This window comes from Gouania willdenowi, chromosome 6 (genome assembly GCF_900634775.1).
Source record: "Gouania willdenowi chromosome 6, fGouWil2.1, whole genome shotgun sequence".
In the NCBI taxonomy this organism is placed as follows: Eukaryota; Metazoa; Chordata; class Actinopteri; order Blenniiformes; family Gobiesocidae; genus Gouania; species Gouania willdenowi.
This window is the reverse complement of record NC_041049.1, coordinates 24,237,306-24,260,655: the sequence shown is the minus strand read 5'-3', so window position 1 is coordinate 24,260,655 and position 23,350 is coordinate 24,237,306. Positions and strand designations below refer to the sequence as shown.

At 37.2% G+C, this 23,350-nt stretch overlaps 1 protein-coding gene across 1 annotated transcript; it reads left to right on the top strand.

Annotated features, from left to right (window-relative positions):
* Positions 1-15,645: 15,645 nt before the first annotated feature.
* Positions 15,646-21,179, top strand: LOC114465860 (glucoside xylosyltransferase 2-like). The gene is made up of 4 exons (XM_028451148.1): positions 15,646-15,693; positions 16,182-16,245; positions 19,479-19,651; positions 20,787-21,179. The coding sequence occupies exons 1-4, from the start codon at positions 15,646-15,648 to the stop codon at positions 20,961-20,963; spliced, it is 462 nt and encodes a 153-aa protein (XP_028306949.1). The 3' UTR covers positions 20,964-21,179.
* Positions 21,180-23,350: the final 2,171 nt, after the last annotated feature.

The window sequence follows — 23,350 nt, the reverse complement described above, 5'->3', positions numbered from 1 at the left end:
AAACCTGGCGACATGGGCTAAAAGAAGTAACCGATGATGGGGAAGGCATTGATGAGGAGTTGTATGCTGTTCGACTGAACCAGGTCAAAGAAGTGAAGGCTCTGCGGCTGCTGAATGCAGAGAAAAGATAAGCGCACCACCACCTACTTGGAAAGCAGAGTCCCAGACTTTCGCGGGTCAATGATATGATCATCGACAGACTCCAAATAATACCCTGGCCATACACTCGAGCGCTGACCAATGACGATGGGGGAGAGCCTGGTGAGATAGATGGTGATTCGAGAGACTTCCTACAGTCCAAGGGAATCTGTAATCACATGGAGGCACCCCACCCTCTGCAAAGGAGGAACTACAACGACGTAATGGTGCGATTCACAAACAGAAATCAGAAAAGCGCACTTCTGAAATGAGGAAGGAAGTTAAATGGAACGGAGGTTTTCATTCTGCCACTTTCATTGACAATATTTTTACCAATGGCATTGATAAAAACACAATAAGCAGATTGTTAATCAATGTTAATAACCACTATTTGCCAGTGTTGACAGTTTATGAGAGCATTACACGCACTAAAAAGTGAATTACTGGAGTATAATTGGGATATAACATGTCGAGAAAAAGTATATAATGAGTTTTAGGAACATTTTACTCATTATATGACAAAATTTGTCCAATTCAGACATACAACAGACAGCTAGACTAAAAAAAAAACAATTATTGATGAAAATGCAGGAGTTACAGTATATAGCATTATTGAGGGTAAAATGTACCTTAATTTAAGTCCAATTTGTAAAACTAGGCAAAGTTTTTGTTTCAGGTAGTGTGTTGACACTATGGAACAGGTTCACCATGAAGTTAAAGCAGAGTCCAAATATTAAACATTTCAAAAGAAGGCACAACAACAATTTTTAAAAGGTACAGGCATGAGGGAGGTGTTGGATAGCATTGAGTGTTAAGAGGACACTGTTTCATATATATATATATACTATTGTTCAATTGTTTGGTATTTGGTATATTGTTGTATTATTATTATCTTACATTTTATACTATTATTTTTCTTTATTTGTTTTTCAAGGGCTTAATGGGAAACCTGGGACGATATTTTGATATACATGCTATGCACTTATATACATACTGTATATTTATTACATACTGTCTTAGTACAATGAAGATTGCCACTGTAATTCATTAGTTTAGATAAGAAGAAGGAGCAGTAGTTTATAAGTTACACTTCTGTATTTGATGTTTTATGTTCAAATTTATGCTCTTTTTTCCCCCCATTTTAATTATTTTGTTTGCATATTCAAAAATAAACAATTCAATTCAATTTAATTCCCCTTATAAAGTGTAGTTCATCCTTCCTTCAGGAGGGCTAATGATGGTCACAATAAAGCAAAAATAATAAATGTATTTGTTTATTTCTTGGAAGATTAAAACATTCATCGCTGTGCAAAAAGATTGCACTATGTAGTGATAAACTTTGACAACATATACAGATAAAACATAAATAAACATTTAATTTGTGCAGTGATGGATGTTTAGCACTGCTATTTTTTTTTTTAAAGGAATTTATTTATTGATTATTTATTTTCTATTTTGATATGGACAGCACAATGACATTGGACAATTTTTAATTGTTTTAACGTGTGTTAATTTGTAACACTTGTCCACAGGAGGATTTTGAAAAACAAATTAAATAAGAGGGGGAAAAATAAGCTATTTAAAATTAAATAAGGAGACGTTTTAAGAAAGTAATCAATGTAGGAAATAAAGTATGTATCTGTAAATAAATGAAGTAAATATTCAAGCACAAACAGTATCCATGGTAACTACATTTCACCCACCTCATTGGCTGCTTCAAAAACAAACCAAAACAAATAGTTCAGTATCAAATTTATATAGAAAAATATGAAGTGAAACTCGACTTTAAATTATTTATGAACGAAAGTACAAATTTACATTAAATCTACCTCAGTCAGTACAGGACTTAAATAAATTTTTTTTTAAATAATTACACCTCAGCAAAACAGTCGGAACAGCCCAAACGCTCACTAAAAGTGTCACATCAGAGTAAAATTATTACAAAAGTCAAAGTAACACATGACAAATCAGCATTTCTTGATTTTCGTTATGTTAAAACCATTTTCTGTCGGCCTATAATATAAAATATAAACGTCTCAGGCCACGAACCTGATTTAGACAGACCTATAGATTATAAATCATCATATATGTTTAACTTTTCAGTGCTAAAATGATGAAATAAGGCCTATCAGGTGAGAATAATTAAAACGTGTCTTACCTTGAGCCATGCGCAGGGCCATGGTTGACTTTTCTGGTCTCGTCGTCTTATAAGTCCTTTTTCTGAAGTTCTGGTCCTGGTCTGAAGTTCTTCTTCTGGTCGTGTAGAGGTCTTCTGATGACTTTTCTCGGTGTTTTGTAGAGTTTTTCTCTCCTTTCTCAGCTCACAGATGCTAACAGATGCTAACAGCTCTCCTCTCAACGTTTCTCGCTGCTCGTTAAGAACGTTAAAGTTCAGCAGGTGAATTTAAATGCCGCATCCAACTCGTTTCCATGGCTACGACGTCACGCAACTTGACGTAAAAACTTTAAAAAAAAACTTTTCAAGATAGTTTAGTTTTGTTTTCATTTGTGAGCAATACATAAATAATGGCTATCTTAACGTCTTATATGAACTATAAAAATAAAATAATTTACGTAAGGTGAAACGTTCAGTTTTACGACGCACGTGACCACTTTTCACGTTCTGTCTGTTGCGTAAAATTCATAGCAATGCCCCAGTTTCCCACGGACACTGAACGCACCACTGAGATCACGTTAGGCCAGTGTTTTTCAATGGAGGACCAAACCTGCCAAAATTAAAAAAATAAATGAATAAAATAATAAACGTAAAAATAAAAACAAAACAAAAATATAAATGTTTTATATGTATAAAATACATGATGAAATTAATACAAGTAAAAAAACGTATATAAATTATATTTGTATTTTTTTTTTTTAATTTCCACTTATATTTATCAATCTATTTCATTTAATTTTTTAACAATATTTTTTGCATGCATTTATTCAATGATGTATTTATATTCTAAATCATATTTTTACATTTGTATTTTCCCCCACTTATATTTATTTATTTGTATTTAATTTAAAATTTTCCTTTGTAATTGTTTTTAAACGTGTATTTATTTATTCATTTAATTTTACCTTCAGCAGGTTTGTTCCCCCGCATTTTTCAACATTGGGGTCGGGACCTTAGGTGTGCTCGCTTGGAGTTTAAATGGAGTTTCCTGAAATGTCTAGTAATTGATAATAAATAAATAAATAAATAAAACAATAATAAATAATAAAAAAATTACAAATTAAAATCTTATACAACTTTATTCTATACTTTCACTATGTCAAATATAAATCTGGTTATAATAATAATAATAATAATAATAATAATAAAATTCAATATAAAAATGTCTGAGCTGACACAACTTGTTACTAACTCTCACAAAAAGGGATTTGTACCATGAAAACAGCAATTTAATGTCTGCTTAGCTAAACAAAAGAAGCACTTACCATTACATTTGATTAGTTCTTTAGTGTTTGTTAAATGTCCCTCATGATGCTCAAATGTTACAATTAACAGAAATGTGTTTTGTTAATAATAAAAGTGTTGTTGTAGATTTGTTTTTATTATATAAAACACTTATATTAATAAATGAAGCTGAGTTATTAAACGTTAAATATTGAGCCTTTTGCACAGCTCTTTGTTCATTCTGTGAATAATGGGGACTTGGTTGGTTTGATGAGGTTTAGTCGGTTTAGTCCCTTTTTTGTGTGAATGTGAGTGTGAATGGGTGAATGAGCTGATATGTAAAGTGATTAGTGCTTTGAGAATTTCATTGTAGGGATAAAGCTTTATATAAATCAAGTACATTTACCATTTAAATAATAAACACAAACACAATTGTTGTACATGCTGACACCAGTGTAGACAAAATAAGTCATAGTTAACATTGGAGCATGTTAATAATAATTGTTGCTATGTTGTGTATATAATCTTTGTAACTATAAATATAGAATTATCTGACACCACTTTCAGGTGGTGCTTTTTTGTTTTACATATATTACAAAGCTGTAACAATAACATTTATTTTATACAATACAATAATCATGTTATTGTATGGTCTGTGGTCTAGGTCAATGATTAAACTGAGTTTTTCATAATTAATGAGTAAATTGATTGATAACCTTATTTATTTAAACTACTGTGGTTTCTCCCAGTCTATGTTAAACTAAAACATTCCCATTAATACAGTGTGACTATAGAAGGTGATTTTATGTCTGTCTAAAATAATACAGTGAGCAGGTTACACATATTCTATCATTTTCAAGTAATCCAAAAGTAATCATTTACATAACTTTAATATAGTGATACTTAGAGTAAGTTACTGATTCTATTTTTTAACAGGTAAATTGTAATTGTACCAAAACACTTTGTAAAAGTAACCCTCCCATCACTGTGTATAAGTCCCACCCCTAAAAAAATAATCTAATTAACTTGGGGCTTTGTAATTAATAATCTAAATTAATTACATTTTAAGTGCATAACTATATTTGCCCTAAAAAGCAACACTTCTCAATCTAAATGGATTTTAGTGAATGAATGAATCAAATAATAAACACAGACAAAAATTCAGTAAACTCAAACTATTTTAATGTCAAAATTGTGGAAAAATTTAACAAATCTAAGTAAAAGTGCCATTTCAATTACAATATGTACTTTTCACAGCAGTGTTGGCTTGAAATGTGTTGCGCGTTCAGCCTCGTTGCTCATTCTCTCAATGAACCACACGTTTCTTGTTTGAGTGGTTTTTATTCTGAGCTTAGTTCTAGCATCCTCATCAGAACATAACTGCAACACAGTACCGGAAGTTTTCTCTCCCTCTCCCGCTCAAACGGAACCGGAAACACTCACAAACAAAAGGAAGTAAAAACACACTCAACAGGATCTAGAACCACGTTCCGTGCCTATCAAAATAAAGTTCAAAAATAAACATTTAACATCACACAGACAAGACTGATTGAGAACATACTCCAACAAAATGGTAAAAAAAAAAAAAAAAAAAAAAAAAAAAACAGAATAAAAACAAATCAACATGAAGTGTTTTTTTTTTTTTTTTTTTTTTTAATTCATGTAAAATTTGAAATATAAACGGTCATTTGGCCTACATCTCTTTGGAACTCCAAGTACTAAATAACAGTACTAGATAAACATTGTAGTGCAAAAAATAACACCCATCAGCCTCACAACACCTTCAGGCCTATTTCTTCTCCTTCAGCTCAGACAAACTAGCCAGTTCACATTATCAGAGCTCAAGGAAGATATTTTTTGTCACTATGTGACCTGAAAGTGAGAACAGCCTCACACATGGGACAGAAGTGGCAGAGCTAGTCAGAAAGTTGTGGGCCAGGACAAACTGTTGTGGGTGGGTCCCTGCTCGACTGTGTAGGAGGATGAGCTTGGACAAGGAGTAATAAAATTTATAATATTAATAGTTATTAATATTACAGTAATTTGCCAAGAGGTGCCATCTGAAATTGAGTTAAAGTGTTTCAGATCACTTAAATAGTTATTAATACCTCGTCATCCAGGGTTGTGAACTCTTGTCAAGACTATCTACTCTCCATATAACAAACCTTATGATTGTAATATTTTCATAAACCACAGACAACTTCTCAAAGTATAAACATTTATTAATCAAAACAAGTTAAAACCTACTAACACAATAAAGCTAAAAGAGTACTACGCTCACTAAACTAAGGGTAAATGTATTTATACTTTAAAGATAAAAGGTTAGTAGAGAAAGAAAGGAGGGAGGAGAGAAAAGTAGCATGATTTCTGTGTGTGTGTGTGTGTGTGTGTGTGTGTGTGTGTGTGTGTGTGTGTGTGTGTGTGTGTGTGTGTGTGTGTGTGCGTGTGTGTGTGTGGTGTGTGTGTGTGTGAGCTATCATAAGATCAGTATAGAATAATGTGGCTGCAATTATTTTAGGCCCAATTAGAATTTGAGATCCAGAGAACCTTGGTTCTGATGGGTCCGTGGTCGGTGATCCTTCTCTGGTGGCAGAGTGGACTGGTGAGAGGAGTCTGAAGCAGCAAAGCGTGGCTCTGGACCGCTGGAGTGTGTCTGAAAGGGTTTTTTCCTGGACCTGGTTCTGGTCTGTGTGAGGCTGGACGGTTCTGTTCCTTGTTCAGCACGTTTCACAGCTCGTTCAGTCAGCAGGTTTCCACTGGTTCTGACCTGTGTTAGGCCTGTCTGGCCTTTGTTCAGCGTGTGCAGGCTTTGTTCTTGTAGTTCAGTGTTCAGCTCTTTCAGGCGTGGTTCTTGTGTTGGTTCAGCTCCTCCAGGCTAGGTTCTTGGTTCTTGGTTCTTGGTTCTTGGTTCTTGGTTCTTGGTTCTTGGTTCTTGGTTCTTGGTTCAGCATCTTCAGTTGGAACAGGAGGTTTTATCTCTGGGACGCGCAAGCTTGTTTAAAAGGTCTAATGAAAGAAAACACTTTGTTACAAAGAAAATAAAAGATTAAAGAAGACGTACATAACACTGCAGTGGGCATCTTAGCGGCCAGCACCAAAATCCAATGATTTGAATTTTGTGCTTCGGTTTTATTGCGGTCTAAGCGATTCTATTGGTTGACGTGTTTTCGGGAGCCAATTAGATTGCTTTGGATGTTCTGTGGGTTGTGGCAATCATGTAAGTGTGATAAGGAATGAATGCATGAGAAATCCTTTGGAACAAGAAATATGAATATAACTCAGAAACCAGTTAGATTATAACTTTCCAAACGAGACAAAAGCAGAGATCATATTTTCCTGGTTATTGTGGCACCAAACATGATTTACTTTATGCAACGTTAATGAGAGATATTCCTTAGGAACACTTTTACTGTAAAACAATTATATGATCTTATTCTAAGGTTGTCCTTGACTTCCTGTGAATAAAACAGTGATTGACAGTGTAGAAAAATACATTTCATACTTTTATCAGAAATTTGTGTCCGCTTTTGGAATGTTTCATTGTTAATTCTTGGAGAACAGTATAGCACAAAGCAAAGATTCTGCCATGTGCTCACAGCAGGGAGAAGGACAAACAGTCGTAAATTCCTGTTCTTAGCTCTTTGTCTCTGTTTGTGAGGGGAAAAAGTGGGAAACTCTTCCTGACCAAATGGTCAAGAAGTGTGCTGTGGTATCTGTCAGTCATGACCTCACACTTCTATTCTATTCTATTCTATTTTTTTTTTTTTGTTGCAATGCCTTCCTCTAATAATATTAATCATTTGTAATTTGACCGTGTTACTAATATGTTTAAATTGATTTTCATTTACTTGTGTGTTATTTTATAATTGGATGTGAAACTCTTTTGTTAAAATTAAATAAAATGTCAAAAAAGTAAAGAGAGATCTGAGGTATTTATTTCATTTCAATAATTTAACATGCATAGCTGTCATCAAAAAATTGCATGACATGTAGTGTTGACCTTCAACAGCATGTGCAAACAAGGTGGGAGGAAAAAAGACAATATTGGGATATATATATGGGAGCTCTGATACACCATAATTGTTTTTGTGCAATATTTTTTTACAATATATATAATATAATAATATTTTATTGATGGATGGATAAATGGATATTTGTGGGTTGAGTGTGTGCTCGTGCCTGTTACCGTGACGGCAGGCACACAGTGGCAGTGGCACCTACATTTTTCAGAGGACCAGCGTTCCCCTGACCTTTCACATATCACAAAAACACCGGAGTATCCGAGGAAGTGAAGCATGGTGCGGAGCAAAGAGGAATGTGTGAAAGCCCCCTTACACACTCAGTTGTGTTTTTTAAACAAGTAAAAGCTCCAGTGACACCTGTTCCTCTGCTGGCTCCGCCTCCAGGATGTACTGCTTCCTGATGGAGTAGAACATGCTGCACTCTCTGCTGAAGTCTCTGAAACACTTCTTTTCATTGTCCCAGTTTACCTGCACAGAACCAGCATCAACCAGCCTCATTAAACACAGTTTGTTCCATAAATGAAGAGTGAAGTGAAGCAGATCTCACCTCAGTAGCCAGACGCAGGATAAACATGGGCAGCCCCTCCAGAATGGGAGTGTATTTCTCCGGTAGTATTGGTAGTCCGGTTAGATTCCCATCCTGTGACAGGCTCAGTGTTTATAAGTGATTCATCATAACATGACCAGAGGTTGGGAACCACCTGGACTGACCTGATCTATCTCCATGGAGAAGTAGTCCTCCAGCAACTCTGCCTTTTTCTTCAGGAAGTCCACGATGTAGTGAGCCAGACCTTCTTTAGGACCGTCTTCTTCTGTCCAGCCGCTCTCGTCTGAGTCCAAAGCCAACATGGCCAGTTCATAGAGCGACGCTGGAGTCTGGAAACACATTAACACAAGGTCAGTGTTTGATTTCACGCTATTTACCTGCTGATTGAGAAATGATTTCTGAGTTCCTGACAATCAGAGGTGTAAAGAGTAGTGAGATATATATATATATATATATATACAGAGCAGTTTGAACTCTAGTGGGCCACAGATTTTAGGCAGGAAAAAAGAACAATTTTAACATCATTGTGCCCTAGTTTTCAATATCGGTTGAGTTCACTTCAGGAAATTCATAATTTTACCAATTTTTGTGTAATTTAGAGAAATTTTGTGAAATGCTTTGTGAGAATTTACAAGACTTGTGGAAAAGTTGAGTTCTTTCCACAATTTGCAATTAATAATGACTGCATTCATGTGATAAAAACAAAGGAAAAATAAAAGCCCCTAAAAATATTGTAGAGTTTCATCAAATTGGTGAATTTGAGAAATCTATTATTTGGTCATGTACACGATGGGGTGGGCGATATGGGAAAAATATCATATCAAGATTTTTTCTTTGTCAAATCACGATCACGATTTTATCACAAATTTTTTCATTCAAATAATTTAGACTATTTTAAAGTTATTTACTAATAAAACAAACCAATTCCATCCATCCATCCATCCATCTTCTCCCGCTTAGCCGTTTCCGGGTCGCGGGGGCAGCATCCTCAGTAGGGAGGCCCAGACTTCCCTCTCCCCGGCCACTTCCTCCAGCTCTTCCGGGGGGACCCCGAGACGTTCCCAGGCCAGCCGAGAGACATAGTCTCTCCAGCGTGTCCTGGGTCTTCCCCGGGGCCTCCTTCCGGAGGGACGTGCCCTGATTGCCTCACTAGGGAGGTGTTCAGGGGGCATCCTAATTAGGTGCCCGAGCCACTTCATCTGGCTGTTCTCGATGCGGAGGAGCAGCGACTCTACTTTGAGCCCCTCCCGAATGACTGAGCTTCTCACCCTATCTCTAAGGGAGAGCCCAGCCACCCTACGGAGGAAACTCATTTCGGCCGCTTGTACCCGTTGTTACGGCAGAATTTGCGGTTGACCTCATTTGGAGACATGATTTATTGCTCTGGTTGAATGATGGAGTCCAGTCGGAGCATTGATGATTTTATGAAAAAAAAGTTTATTCTAAACTAAGTAAAAAGGTACAAGATGGAACAAAGTGGAGTGACCAGTGACCGTCCGGGCCGAGGTCCGATGATCGAGAGAGAGACAATTCTGACACACACGTATATCCCCTGCTCTGTCCCCCCTCCCTCCTCCCCCCCGGGAGATAAGATAGACAGGACAGAGTGGAGGAGGTGGGGAGAGAGAAGAAGAAAAAAAAACATTTTCCTGGTATCTGCTTGATTGTCATAGAAACGGAGGGGTGTGCGTTTATGTGTTTGTGTGTACCAATGGATGTGTATGGGGAGTGCATGTGACTATGTGAGTGTGTGTAGCCATGTGAGTGCGTACACGGAGAGTGCCTACGCATCTGCCCTTGGGAATGTTTTGGGGAACTATGTGAGTGTGTAAGCATATCATGTGCTTTGGACAAGGCGTTCTGACCTGGCAAAGTTGAAGACTGAAAGATCACACAATGGAAAGCTACACCCCAAGGCTTAAGGATTAAAATATATGAGTAAATAAATTATTAAGCATAACTAATAATTTCGCCCCCACACCGTGATCTTGTTCTTTCGGTCATGACCCAAAGTTCATGACCACAGGTGAGGGTTGGAACGTAGACCGACCTGTAAATCGAGAGCTTCGCTTTTTGGCTCAGCTCCCTTTTCACAACGACGGACCGGTGCAGACTCCGCACCAATCCACCTGTCGATCTCTCGCTCCATCCTTCCCTCACTCGTGAACAAGACCCCGAGGTACTTGAACTCCTCCACCTGGGGCAGAACCTCATCTCCAACCCGGAGAAGGCACTCCACCTTTTTCCGGTCGATAACCAAGGACTCGGATTTGGAGGTGCTGATTCTCATTCCGGCTGCTTCACACTCGGCTGCGAACCGATCCAGTGAGAGTTGAAGGTCACGGTATGTTGGAGCCAATAGGACCACATCACAAACCAATTCACCTACTAAAAATCATCACCCTAAATGGAAAAGAAGGAATAAAAGATCATTTAAGACAAAGTAATTTCACGTAATTTTTAAAATTGTATGTAAGAAATTTATTTAACTGGTTCCAAGTACAATTAACATCAACCAAAATGTTCTTTTAGTCACACAGTCTTTTTACTTTGTTTAACTAAAGTGGTGTAGCATTAGCATTAGCATCACTTGCTACATAAGAAGGCAGCATATCAGTCTAGTGATTTCTATCTGTTATTGAGGTAACACACACATATTAATAAAATCCTACTTTAAGCAGTGTTTGAACGCCTCATTTCACACAGTTTAGACAATAATATCCTTTACAAGATAAAACGTTACTGCTTTGGTTACATTAGGTCTGGGTGATATGAACCAATACTCATATCTCTATATTTTTCCTCAAAATAGCTATAAGCGATATAAACTCCATTTATTTATTTTAATAGTTTTACCAGAAAAACAATAATGGGTCAAAGTCAGTGGAGCCACAAAGACCCTTTTATTAATCACTAGCAGCACAATATCAACATTTTGTGTCACTTTTGACTTTTTCCTTCATTAAGGCTGAAATGTGATTAATTTATGTTGTGTAGCTTTTTTCAGGGCAACTCTGAGTTGTTGAAAGTAGTTTTTAAATTAAATCACATTCAGGACACTGTCTCTTTAAGAGTGTGGAAACAGCCCCGTTAGCTTCAGCAGCAGATCTCTGCTGAGGAGAGACAGAGAGTTAGTTAGAGAAGAGAAACACATGCAGTGTTTCCTGAAACGTCTTTGTACTGATAGTTTTACAGACAGACAGACAGACATATGCACTGAGCCTCTTACAGACAGTCGCTAACACTGCTGACTGTGTGTGTCCGTGCACTGGGGGGAGGGGGAGCAGAGCGTACTTCTGCCCTGTTTAAGCGCATAATAATTCTTTGGTGTCTGTGACGCTGACATGCTGACTAGCAAATGGTGTGATTTGGCAGAAAGAAAAAAAAAACCATTGGATGTTCTGTGTATGGACCACAGACATGACGCAGACACGGCCCTGAGGGTTAAAATGTGAACTTCAGACGGTTCTGCGATCTTCGTGATTTGGGAGATTGTCGTCAAATTATAATCATTTTTATTTTCTCCTGCAGGCCAAATTGGATGCTCTAAAGGGCTGGATTTGGCCCCCGGGCCTTGAGTTTGACATCATTTTTGGATGAAAGCCATGAAAGCTCATGTGGAACAGGGGGATAAGGTTAGAGGTTAGGTTGGACCATATAGGGCCCTATAAAATACATTTTATTTTTGTCTAAATTCTGTTTTCAACATTCAATTTTTAAAATTCAGATTAAAAAAAAAATTCTGAAAATATTAGTTTTTAACTCCTGTGAGGAAACAAAATAAATATGAATTAAAAAGAAAACTATAATCAAACAAAAATGTATGTCAAAAATAAAAATGTAATTTCAAATAATGTGTAAGCTACAATTAAAAAGTTAATGTACATAATTATTATAATCGTCCAATAACTGAAGGGTTGGGGGTTTGAATCCTGCTCTAGCCAAGTCATTGTCGTTGTGGCCTTGGGCAAGGCACTTTACCCACATTGCCTAGTATGAATGTAGTGTGTGAGTGAATGTTGGTGGTGGTCGCAGGGACCGATGGTTCACTATGGCAGCCTCACATCTGTCAGTCTGCCTCAGGGCAGCTCTGGCTACAATAGTAGCTTACCACCACTGTGTGTGGAGTGAAAAAATAATGCACATCATTGTAAAACACTTTGACTGTCTGTGAAAAAAATGCTACATAAAATCCAATGCATTATTATTGTAATCATTTTTATTTTTTTTAAATCATGTAAATCACATTGATTTCCAGGAGAATGAAATAAAACTGAGAGATGGAACCTTCCACATTTTGGAGGATCCATTTTTTCTCACACTTTGCAGCAAGGAAAAAAGCTGAGGAACTTTCTCAGGAAACCTGGTACTCCATCCTCCTTCCCGTTCTTCTTCTTTGCTTTGTCCTGCTCCTTCTTTTTCTTGGCCTTCTGTTTGTCTGTCATGAGGGCGATCTCCTTCAGTTCAGCATTCCCCATCACCAGCAGATCAATTTGCCATTGCTGGTTCTCCTGGGTCATGTTCAGAGTGTGATATCGCTTCTGCAGATCTTCATACTTGGTCTCCATGGCGTGGATGATAGCATCCTTTTCCTGGAGCTGTTTGGTAGCCTCAGCAGCGTTCCTCTCATGGAGCTCCTCATCTTTTTGTAGAGCCTGTACCTGTGAGCAGACGTGGCTCAGCGCGCTCTCATGGGACGTGGTCAGAGTCTTCTTCACCGCCTCCCATTCTGCTTCCATCTGAGCCACAGTGTCTTTATGGTTGCTCTCCTTCAGACACAGTTCATGCTCCATGTGCTGGCAGTCATCGGCCATCTTCTGGACCGCCTTATTTAAGGCTACCATGTCCTTGTCTATACTCTCCAGCTCAGTGGTCATCTCCATTTTCATGGTGTTGAATTCACAGCATTCACTCTTCAGGCGCTCCACTTCATCGTTGACCTGATGTAAAGCTGCCTTTAAAGAAATGATCTCATGCTCCTTCATCTCCAGCTCAGGGCACACCTTCTTCACCCATTCTGTGTTCATCTGAGCCGTCATCGACCGGTGGACCTCTTTATCTGACAGTTCTTTGTTCTCCTCCATTAGCCTCCGGTTCTCCTCCTCCAGGTTCTTTATCTTCTCAGACAATTCAGACTGGTTCTCCTCCTCAGGCTTACACTTATCTCTGTATTGAGAGATGGACTCTATCAAAGAGTGGATCTTGTTCTCAATGCTGTCGTTACTTCCCACATGATCTTCCATCTTCCACTTTGGATTTCTAACCTGTTTGTTGTAAATTACTTTGTCTTTGAAAACACTTCTGTCCTCAACGAATATCACAGGTCAGACTGAATATCAAAGCCACAGTGAAGACTTTATGTAGTTAAAGTGACTTTGATATTTTAGAACCCTGCAGCAGCTTCTTTTTAGAATGATGACAAAAGCTCATATGGAACATATAGGGCCCTATGTATCAATTTTTTTTTTTTTTTTCCCGAAATTCCGTGTTTTCCAGATTAAATATTTTCAGTAAATATTTGCTTTCAACTCCAGTGAGGAAATAAAATAATAACAAAAGAAAACCTTAATTAAACAAAAAATGAAAATATAATTTAAAACAGTGTAAGCTACAATTAAAATGTCTATCTTACTCTTTTGGATGAAAGCTTTCATCTTTTCTATCAGGGGTGTCAAACTAATTTTAGTTAAGGGGCCAAATATGGAGCAGTTTGCCCTAGTTTTCAATTACGGTTCAATTCACTTGATTTTTACCAATTTTTTGTGAAAAAAACTTGTAGAAAAGTTGAGTTCATTCCACAATTTGCAATTAAAAATGACTGCATTCATGTGATATAAACAAAGGAAAAATAAAAGGCCATAAAAATATTGTAGAGTTTCATTAAATTGGTGAATTTGAGAAATCTATAACTGGATTTTTGGTAATTTAAACAATAATTAATGTTTTGGATTCTCTAAATTGGAGAGATTGTGGCAGATGTGAGGACGCTCTAAAGGGCCGGATTTGGCCCCCGGGCCTTGAGTTTGACATGGATGGTATAAAGTGTGGATTAGACTAGGTATTCTCAACCTTGGGGTTTGGATCCCATTTGAGGTCGTGAGACAGTGAGACAGGGTCGCCAGATGCAAGTTGAGCCCATTTTTTTTTTTTGCTTATTTTTACCCTTTTTCTGCAACTACACCAAACCTGCCATATTTTAACCTATTTTCATCACTTTTTCTTGCCATATTTTTGCTCATTTTAATGCTTTTTTGTTGCATTCCTGCCACTCCTCCATGAAATTTCAATGGCTTTTCTGCATTTTTCCCCCCACTTTTACACCTTTTCCACCACTTTTCCCAACTATTGTTGCATATATTTACCCATTATGGTCACTTTTAATCTCTTTTCACCAAAGTTCATGCTTATTTTGACACTTTTTACCACTTTTTCTGTCCATTTTTGCCCCCTCTAATTTGCAACTTTTAACCAATTTTTGTGTTTTTTAAAATTGAATTTCACCATTTTTGGTCACTTTTAACCCATTTTATTTCTGATTAAAACAATGATTTACATCTTTAAGATGACTATATAGTATATACTATGGCCTGAATAATAATAAACTTCCTGGATAACAGTGGATGTTATTCAGATAAATAAATAAATAAATGTGGTTATCACAGATTCATAGAACAATGAAACATCATTTTCCTGACTTTATGAATGGGCCCCAAAAATCTCTCCCCTTTATTCTTCCTTATAGATGGTCCTGTCTCCACATGACTGTTCTTCAATGTTCATGTCTGTGTTCAACCACCTTCAGGTAAGGGGAGTCGTCGTCTGAATAGGTTGAGAACCACTGGATTAGACAAGGTCAGAAATAATTCTGCTGGCCACATGGGGGCGATAAATAACAACTAACTCCCAACTTGGACATTCTAATGAGCTCAAAGTCCCTCATATGGTCAAACTAAATATACACAGGTTTGGTGGAGGTATTTGAAGGTGTAAACCAAACACTCTGCAAGAGAAGGTCATAGGTCAGAAAACTAGCACGAAAACTTTGACTGGATTTATGTAATCTAAACCTTCATTTTCAAAATCTTCAAATCCACTTTGGGAGTTTATATCAGTGGGATACACTATAAAAGTCTGTATCTGTTTGAATTAAAGGACATTAAAGATGTAACACGTTAATTCACAACAGGGTGTAACCCCAACACAATCCTATTAAGCAGCATAGACAACTGGTGGTCCAGGGACCACATGTGGCCCTCTGTGCAATTGTGTGTGGTCACCAAACCAAATCCCCAAAATTTGTATTTCAAGAAGTTGGAAAGAATATAAAGCCCAACATAATACAAAAAAATAACTCCCAAAACACACAAATCAACAGCAAAATGCACAAAGTACACAAAAACTGACTTATACAACACTAAATGACAACAAAGACAAACACGACGACTACTTAAAACAAAATGATTACACAAACAAAAAAACAACACATTACAGAATATCTGTAAAGACACAAATACAAGTTGCAGACAGTGACCGCAAAAATGCAGGGGGCCAAGCCTCGGACCCCAGGTTTCGAGGAGCTCCTGAAAGTACGTCACAAAGGAAGACGGGCTCGGGGCGAGCGTCAGGACACAGGCTAACGTGCCATTCGCTGTGAACAGGTACAGTAGATATGAAGTTTTGGAAGATGTGATTTAAAGTGTGAAAGTTACAGGCCAAAATGCATTTGCACCCATTATAGCGCCACCCAGAAATGCTAAATTTAAAATAAAAAGTTAAACCTGACCCCACTCTTACAATAAATAATGTTGTACAGGCCTAGAACTGACTGAGCTGCTGAAAAAGAGTCAAATTAAACATGACACAATCGGCTTCATGTTTATAGTATTTTTGTATAATTAAATACATATGTGGTGTTTAATGAACCAACATAACATTTGTGTTTGTGTTTATTATTTAAATGGTAAATGTACTTGATTTATATAGAGCTTTATCCCTACAATGAAATTCTCAAAGCACTTTACAGATCAGCTCATTCACCCATTCACGCTCACATTCACCTGTTTTAACTCTAAAGAGACTTCAGATTGTTCAGAATGCTGCTGCCAGACTTTTGACCCTAGCACCCAGAACAGCCCACGGTACCCCCATTCTTTCCGGTCTTCATTGGCTTCCAGTCAATATTTGTCTTGAGTTACAATTTTTAGTCCTGACTTTCCGAGCGATGCATGGTCAGGCACCTCAATACTAATATCACTGACTTGTTGTGCCCCCTTCGGTCCACAGGCCAGGGTCTCCTTATGATCCCAAAGACTCATTTTGAAACCTGGGGAGACCTGGCGTTCCAGGCGGTAGCACCAAGACTCTGGAATAGCATACACCAGTCCCTCTGTGAGCTTGACTGTGTGGACTCTTTTAAAAAGCATTTGAAAACCGCACTTTTCTGAAAGGCTTTTGGTTAAATTGCTTTTAACTTTTATTTTATTTTTTATGATGTTCCTCCTGTTGTTTTAAATTATCTTGTGTTTTATTATCCTTTTGGGATGTTGCTGTTGTTTTAGTTTCACCTTTGTTTGTACAACACTTTGTGATTTTATCCGTGAAAAGTGCTACATAAATAAAATATACTTACTTACATTTTTTCTTTTTGCACTACAAGGAAATCTTGTTTTATTAATTTGTCCTATAGGTTATTATTTTATCACCAAGCACAAATCTTGTGATTTTCTTTATTTGTAAAACCAAAATACTGCTGTGCACTTTATTTTTGGCAAAGAGCTCCAAACAGGTCAAGTTTAGTTTGTTTTTAAAATGTGAAAAATGAAAGACTAAAGGAACTGATAGAAATGTGTATTTTGGACAGCAGTGCTCTAAAATTTTTATTTATTTTTCAGATAACTACCTCATGTATAGTTAAAACAACAAGATTGTGTGGTTTCATGGATATTGCTCAATGTTTTACAATAAAATAAGAAGGAATATTCAAGGTGTATGCTGTCAGTTGTGAAAGAAAAATTGGGATTGACCAAAATCGGAATATATAACATTGTGGGAAATGAAGTTTCAGAGATTTCACCAAAGCGTTGTGATGCCCTGAATCAAGCAGAATATGAAGGGAAGCAGATTAGTGATTGTGTCACCACCAGCACGATGCGTTTCTTTGAAACTCTTACTCCAAGTTGTCAGAGAACACAGGAACATTTTCTTTATGTCAACAAAGCCGCAGTGGTTGCTATAGACTTTCTAAGTAACATTTAGTTTCAGTTGTTTTTGCAGAACAAAACCACAAATTTTCCAATTTGCCTTTTTTATTCGGCTCACTATGTTATAGTATTGAGCAATTTTCAAGTGTCTTGTCCAACTTCTAAATATTAATTCATTTGCATCAAATTTGGACCCAAATAATTTGACAAAATATGGAAACAAATGCAGGATTCTAACCTAGAGAATCTAAAAAAAGTTTTGTTGGTGCACCCTATGCTAAGTTATGAGTAGTGTAGGTAGTAGGAGTGTTGGACAGTACACGGCACACTACAGCATGATAAAAACATGAACATTGAACACAGTGAGGGCATTATACAGCACTTCATATGTTCCAGTTTAATCATTGTAAGTCTGTAGTCATTGTCTATCATGGGACACACATGGTTAAGATAAACTGAGTTCATTCATTAATAACAACTTAATAATGTGCCTGGCTCTTGTTCTGAGGTTGGTTTGCCTACTGCTGTGAGTTTGTCTGTGTGCGCTCGTTTCCTCTAATACCGGTAATTCCTCAAATCAAATATAGGATGTTTAACATTAAGTTCATATATGACCATAGGCGTGATTGAACTTTCTAAAGCCTGGTATATGCTTCTGCGTCAGAACCTATGCCGTCAACGTGATGCAGAGGTTGGCCAACTGTAATTCTGCATCGAGGGAAGTCATTGCTATGCGATTGGCCGCCCTGTAGCTAGTGGGTTGTGGCTGTGTGTTGTTACAAATGAGCATTAAAAAGCCCTTGTTTATCTTCTGGTCACAGAAAACAATGTTTTATGTGTTTTAAGCATCTTAAAATGTAATTTATTTCTGGATTATTACTTACCTACTGTACCTAACCATGTGTGTTTTGTTGGACACAAACATTAAAACAACGGTTTCAAAACGTGCACTTTATTTTTCAATAAAAACAAATGCAACACGTAAACAAAGTATTAAAGTGTATCAACCGCTCCAGTCAACATTCACGCTGGGGGCGACAGGGGCCCCCGACCGCGCTGGAGAGCGGAGAGAGAGCGGCGACTTGGGAGCGGGACAGCGCTGTAAAACTCACTTTAAACATAACGTCATGTCTGCTCCTCTGGCAGCCTCTACAGCATGTTGGTCATTGTTTACTGTTAATGAAACACACACACACACACACAGTAGGTACAGAGACAGGCAGAATATCGATAACATTAAACACACACCTTTTAATAAAACTCTGTCACTTTCTGTTCGTCTCGGTTCTCTCTTTGACTTAATCTACTATAGAAACAACACTTTTTCCATATTCAGAATCAGTACTAGTGTAAGCACTAGATTAAAGATTTGTTTGTAATTAAACGTTTCAGGAACTATGGGTTTTTTAATCATTTGCTTTGATTGTAGTTTGCATGTCATGTCTTTGGCTGTGTGTGAAATGGCACTCAGTACTATACACTACAAACTCAATGAGAATTTACTGTCTATTATATACTATAAGTAGGGTTAGGAGGAGTAGGATGATGACCGTTCCCACTGAATTATACTTCCAAGTTTCCCAAGATGCATTTGGAACCTACAATAAAAACCTGAAGCCCACTGAGGCTAATCTCTGTTGATTTGCCACCTTTAAACATTCTGAAAGCATTTTAAGTGAGAAAGTGACCAGTAGAATATCAACATGTGGTCATTTGATTCATCAAATTAGCGGAAACACATTTCATACCGACATTTCAGAGATTTTTAGAGACTCGCCATCGAGCTACTAACAAAACTTCCGGTAAACTTCAGAACAAGAGCCCTATTTATGAAAGAGTTAAAAAACTAATCAGAGACAAGAAACAATGCTTTTGTTTTGAAAAGGGATGTTTGACTTTTAGCTTGAAACCAGTCCCAGAATGATTTTTATGCTCGCAGTGCATCATGGGGTGTGTGCCTACCGTGCATACTTAGGGAATGTCCCCATACATTATACATCTGGGTATATTTTGCGTACTCAATCTTGTGAACGCACTACGTACTAATTTTGACGTCAGACTTAGTATGAGTAGTACGTTAGTATGACATTTTCAACACAGCCCATGTCTTGCTATCATCTTTGTTGATAGCTTTGCTGAGTACTGATGTCTCATCTGTTTCCACCCCACAGAATGTCTCCTCATCTTTCCATGCCAGTGGAACTACAGACCTGACCACTGCATGTATGGGAGTAACTGTAAGGCGGCTGAGGAGGAGGGCGTGTCCATTCTTCACAGTAATTGCGGCATGTACCATGACGACAAGCAACCAGCCTTCAAGGTCATCTATGATGCAATACGGGATGTAAGTATCCACCCGTAGTCTACAAGCAGTGGTTCCTATCCTTTTGCCCTGTGTGTCCCCTCAGACTGTTTAACTAAATCACACGTACTGTTATCATTATAATAGGCGCCCCTCATATTTATTGAATGTATTTTGAGTGAGAGCTGGGCAATACGGACCAATGTTAATATCTCAATATTTTTTCTAAAAAAGACAAAATACCATTTGATGATTTGTGACAAGTCTTCACTCAATCAGAGACAAGTTGCTGAGTCGTGACTTGGTAAACTGCTGATGTGGTGTTCTTAAAGGTCTGATATAACTTAACAGCCTGTCATTGCCCGATCCCATTAGATCTCGGAGGCTAAGCAGGCTGGGCCTAGTTAGTAGTTGGATGGGAGACCACTGAGAATTCCAGGTGCCACAGTGGGGGACAGTCACTCCAGTGGTATCTGTCATTGTGTCCTTGGGCAAGACACTTCACCCACATTGCCTAGTATGAATGTAGTGTGTGAGTGTTGGTGGTGGTCGGAGGGTGCATGGTGACTCAGAGCCAGAGGACGGCCCAGATTCAACTCCCGGGATTTTTGATTCTAGTTTTTGGTAAAAAACGGGGCCTAAAGTTGTTCCTGGGATTCTGGGATCATTCCTGTTTTAGTCGGGTTTAGTCTTGCAGCTGCAACACAACACTTGAATGCCAGGAGAGAATTGTTACCTGGATTTCATCAGAGCTGCAAGACAATTCATCATTCTTCACCAGATGATGTCATGTTGTAGCTGGCTGATGTCTAAAACACCTCCAGGACTAAAAGTCATTTTAAAAAGTAATAAATTACAATGCGAAGGAAAGCGTCAGACTTTGCAGGTCTCAGAAAGACGTGATTTATTCTACCATCCAGTTTCTCTCCTCTTGCTGGGATTACACAGTCTGGGTCACTTTTTAAATTCAGGGTTTGTTGCCTCTGACTCCAGAGTTTGTTTTTCCTGCTCTGCTGAGATAATCTTCTTAAATACTGAGCCTGGAGTAAATGATGATTAATATAGTACTCCACCTCTTCCACACTGACAGATTACATAAATGGCATTTTGAAAGAGTGATATGTCATATATATATAACTTATAAGTGAAACCAGTTCTGTTATCTTTGTCCCTGCAATTTCCCTTTGAGGACAACATGTTCCAGTCCCTCTTCTATCCCATCCAGACAAAGTTTCTAGACACGGTCAACACTCTGTGTGGGCGGATTCCTCAGGTTTTCCTCAAACAAGTGGAAAAGACAATGAGGAAGATGTTGGAGGACAAAGTGGTGCATCATGTGAAATCGCACAAATGAAGGACAGAGGGAAAAAAGGGACTCCTGCTGTGTGAGAATGGTGGAATATGCATCAAATCAGCTCTGTGATCCAACTGTTTTATCTGTGGTTTGCAGCGCACCAACTGGAATGAGATCCTGTGGTGATGGTAGGATTATTAAGCCTATATTACATAAAGAAGCATACAGTGCTGGTCAGTGATGCAGAATGGGCTGTCCTTAATGTAGTCTTTATCTCAAAATCTCAAATACGTGTGTTAAAGAGTATTTTACGATATAGTAAATAACATGGAATCATTGTGTAATTGAAGCAAAAAAGTAATTATTCTGTCATCTCAAGTGTAAAAGACACCATTTTAAAAGTTGCCTTTTTAGTGTTTTTATTTTTTTCCATAAAACAATGTCTCATCCTCACTGTGAGGTGGGCTACACAAAAGCAGCTTCAGTATGTTTTACTATTAGAAACTTTTTATGTAAAAATATTACATTTACTTCAACAACCTCTTTGTTTTTCTGGATGAATGAGATACTGTAAGTAATAATGGAAACGTATTAATGCCACTCTTACTGAAATGATTTGAAAGGAGGGTAACACCTGAAGTTTTATACATAAGGCTGACATTACGCTGTCATTGTCTGTCATTAGCATGAATAAGGTGTTATGAAGGCTGTCATTAAATGTCCTTCACTAAATTATAACACTTTTAGAGCTATGCTGGCATTTTGGGGTTAGGTAGTGTGATCTAGTGGGGTTAGGATCAGGTTTGGGGTCAATTGCATTTTTCAGTTACAATTACATTTTCAATTACCCATGTTAAATTGTAATTCAATTGCAACTACAGTGACCAGATTTTTTTCAATTACAATTAATTTACAAAAAATGTATCCTCAAAAAGTCAATTACAATTACTTTCTCAATTACTAACTTTCAATGACCATTAATCACACTTACCGAGCCTGAAATAAATGACCTAATAAAAGTTAACCTTCCTCTTGTGTTAGCTTTCTGTTAGCATCTCTTATGATGGCAGGTCCTAAATCAGCTGTAAATGACTAAAATACACTAAAAACAAATATCTAATCTTAAATATCTAATGTCTTTTCTAACCTCGTTAGGCTTCATAATCAATGAAAATATAGGTTTTAATATTTTGGTGTGAGCATCTGAGCCTTTTTTGTGTCAGTATACCCTAGATTTCATTTGTTTTTTTAAATGGTAAAATGTGGGAAAGCTCAATATGAAACACTTTAATTGTTAACTAAATATGTGTAGAACTGTAGTTAGAAATGTAATATGGTTCCCCAGTTTTGTGTTAAATTATAATTGACATTTTTTATAGAATTTTTAATTACAAAGTCAATTATTTAAACTCAATTACAATGTAATTATGATTACGACAGCAACATGTTTTTTAATTACAATGACAATTATAACGACGCCATAATGGCAATTAATTATCAATTACGTGATTACAATCATAATTGAACCCTACCCTGGTTAGGATTAAGGTTAAGGTAACAAACAACACTTAATGTTTTAGTTCAGTCTTATTCAGAGTCAGTTATGCTTTGCACACCTAACTACACAAACAAAACTGGTGTAAAATAATATTAATAACTGGCTCAAGTTAAGTATTAAATAAATAAATACTTTGTAAATTATTTTTTAAAAATCTAGGCAAGTAGTCATATATCAACATATCTCCACAAAACCAGGTTTGGAATGTTTGCATTGTTTAAATTTCTTATTATATAAATAATCTCCATGTGAACTGATGAAGAAACATCCCAGTGATTAAGATGATCTCAGGTTCTAATGGAAAGCACACAAAGCATTTCACCAAGTTTGATTTCTTAAGATATTATTTTTTATTTATTTATAGTTGAAATGAAAGCAGTCAGAGTAAACACTACTACTACTACTGCTGTCTCATTCTGTGCTGTGGTGATGAACATCTGGAACAGTCTGATTCTCCTCTGAAGTCAATCTGTAATCACGCACAAGATGTTTTACAGGCACTAGTACAGTAATTAACATCTATTTTTATATTAAATGTGTGTTCAAACGAGAGGCTTTGCTTACATTGTTTTTGGTTGATTGATAGAAGTCTTTCTTCATCTCCGTCTTGTGCTGATGTTTGTGTGCTCCTGTCCTCCATCTTTCTCCTCCTCCATCAGTGGATTCTGGTGGACAAGTCCAACATTTTACAGGTGTTAGTAAAACGTGACTTCTATTTATACATTAAATATCTGATCAGTGTCTTTCTGTGTAAACGAGAGGTTTTACTTACATTGTTTTGGTTAATAAAAGTATTTCTTCTCCTCCATTGGTAGATGCTGGCACTCCCGTCCTCCATCTTTCTTCTCCTCCTCCATCAGTGGATGTTGGCGTTCCTCTCCAACATTTT

Coding starts and splice junctions, on each gene's coding strand:
- LOC114465860 (XM_028451148.1), top strand. CDS start 15,646: ATGCAGGGGGCCAAGCCTCGGACCCCAGGTTTCGAGGAGCTCCTGAAA. Junction 15,694..16,181: donor GTTTCGAGGAGCTCCTGAAA/GTACGTCACAAA, acceptor TTAACTCTAAAG/AGACTTCAGATTGTTCAGAA. Junction 19,652..20,786: donor TCTATGATGCAATACGGGAT/GTAAGTATCCAC, acceptor TTGTCCCTGCAA/TTTCCCTTTGAGGACAACAT.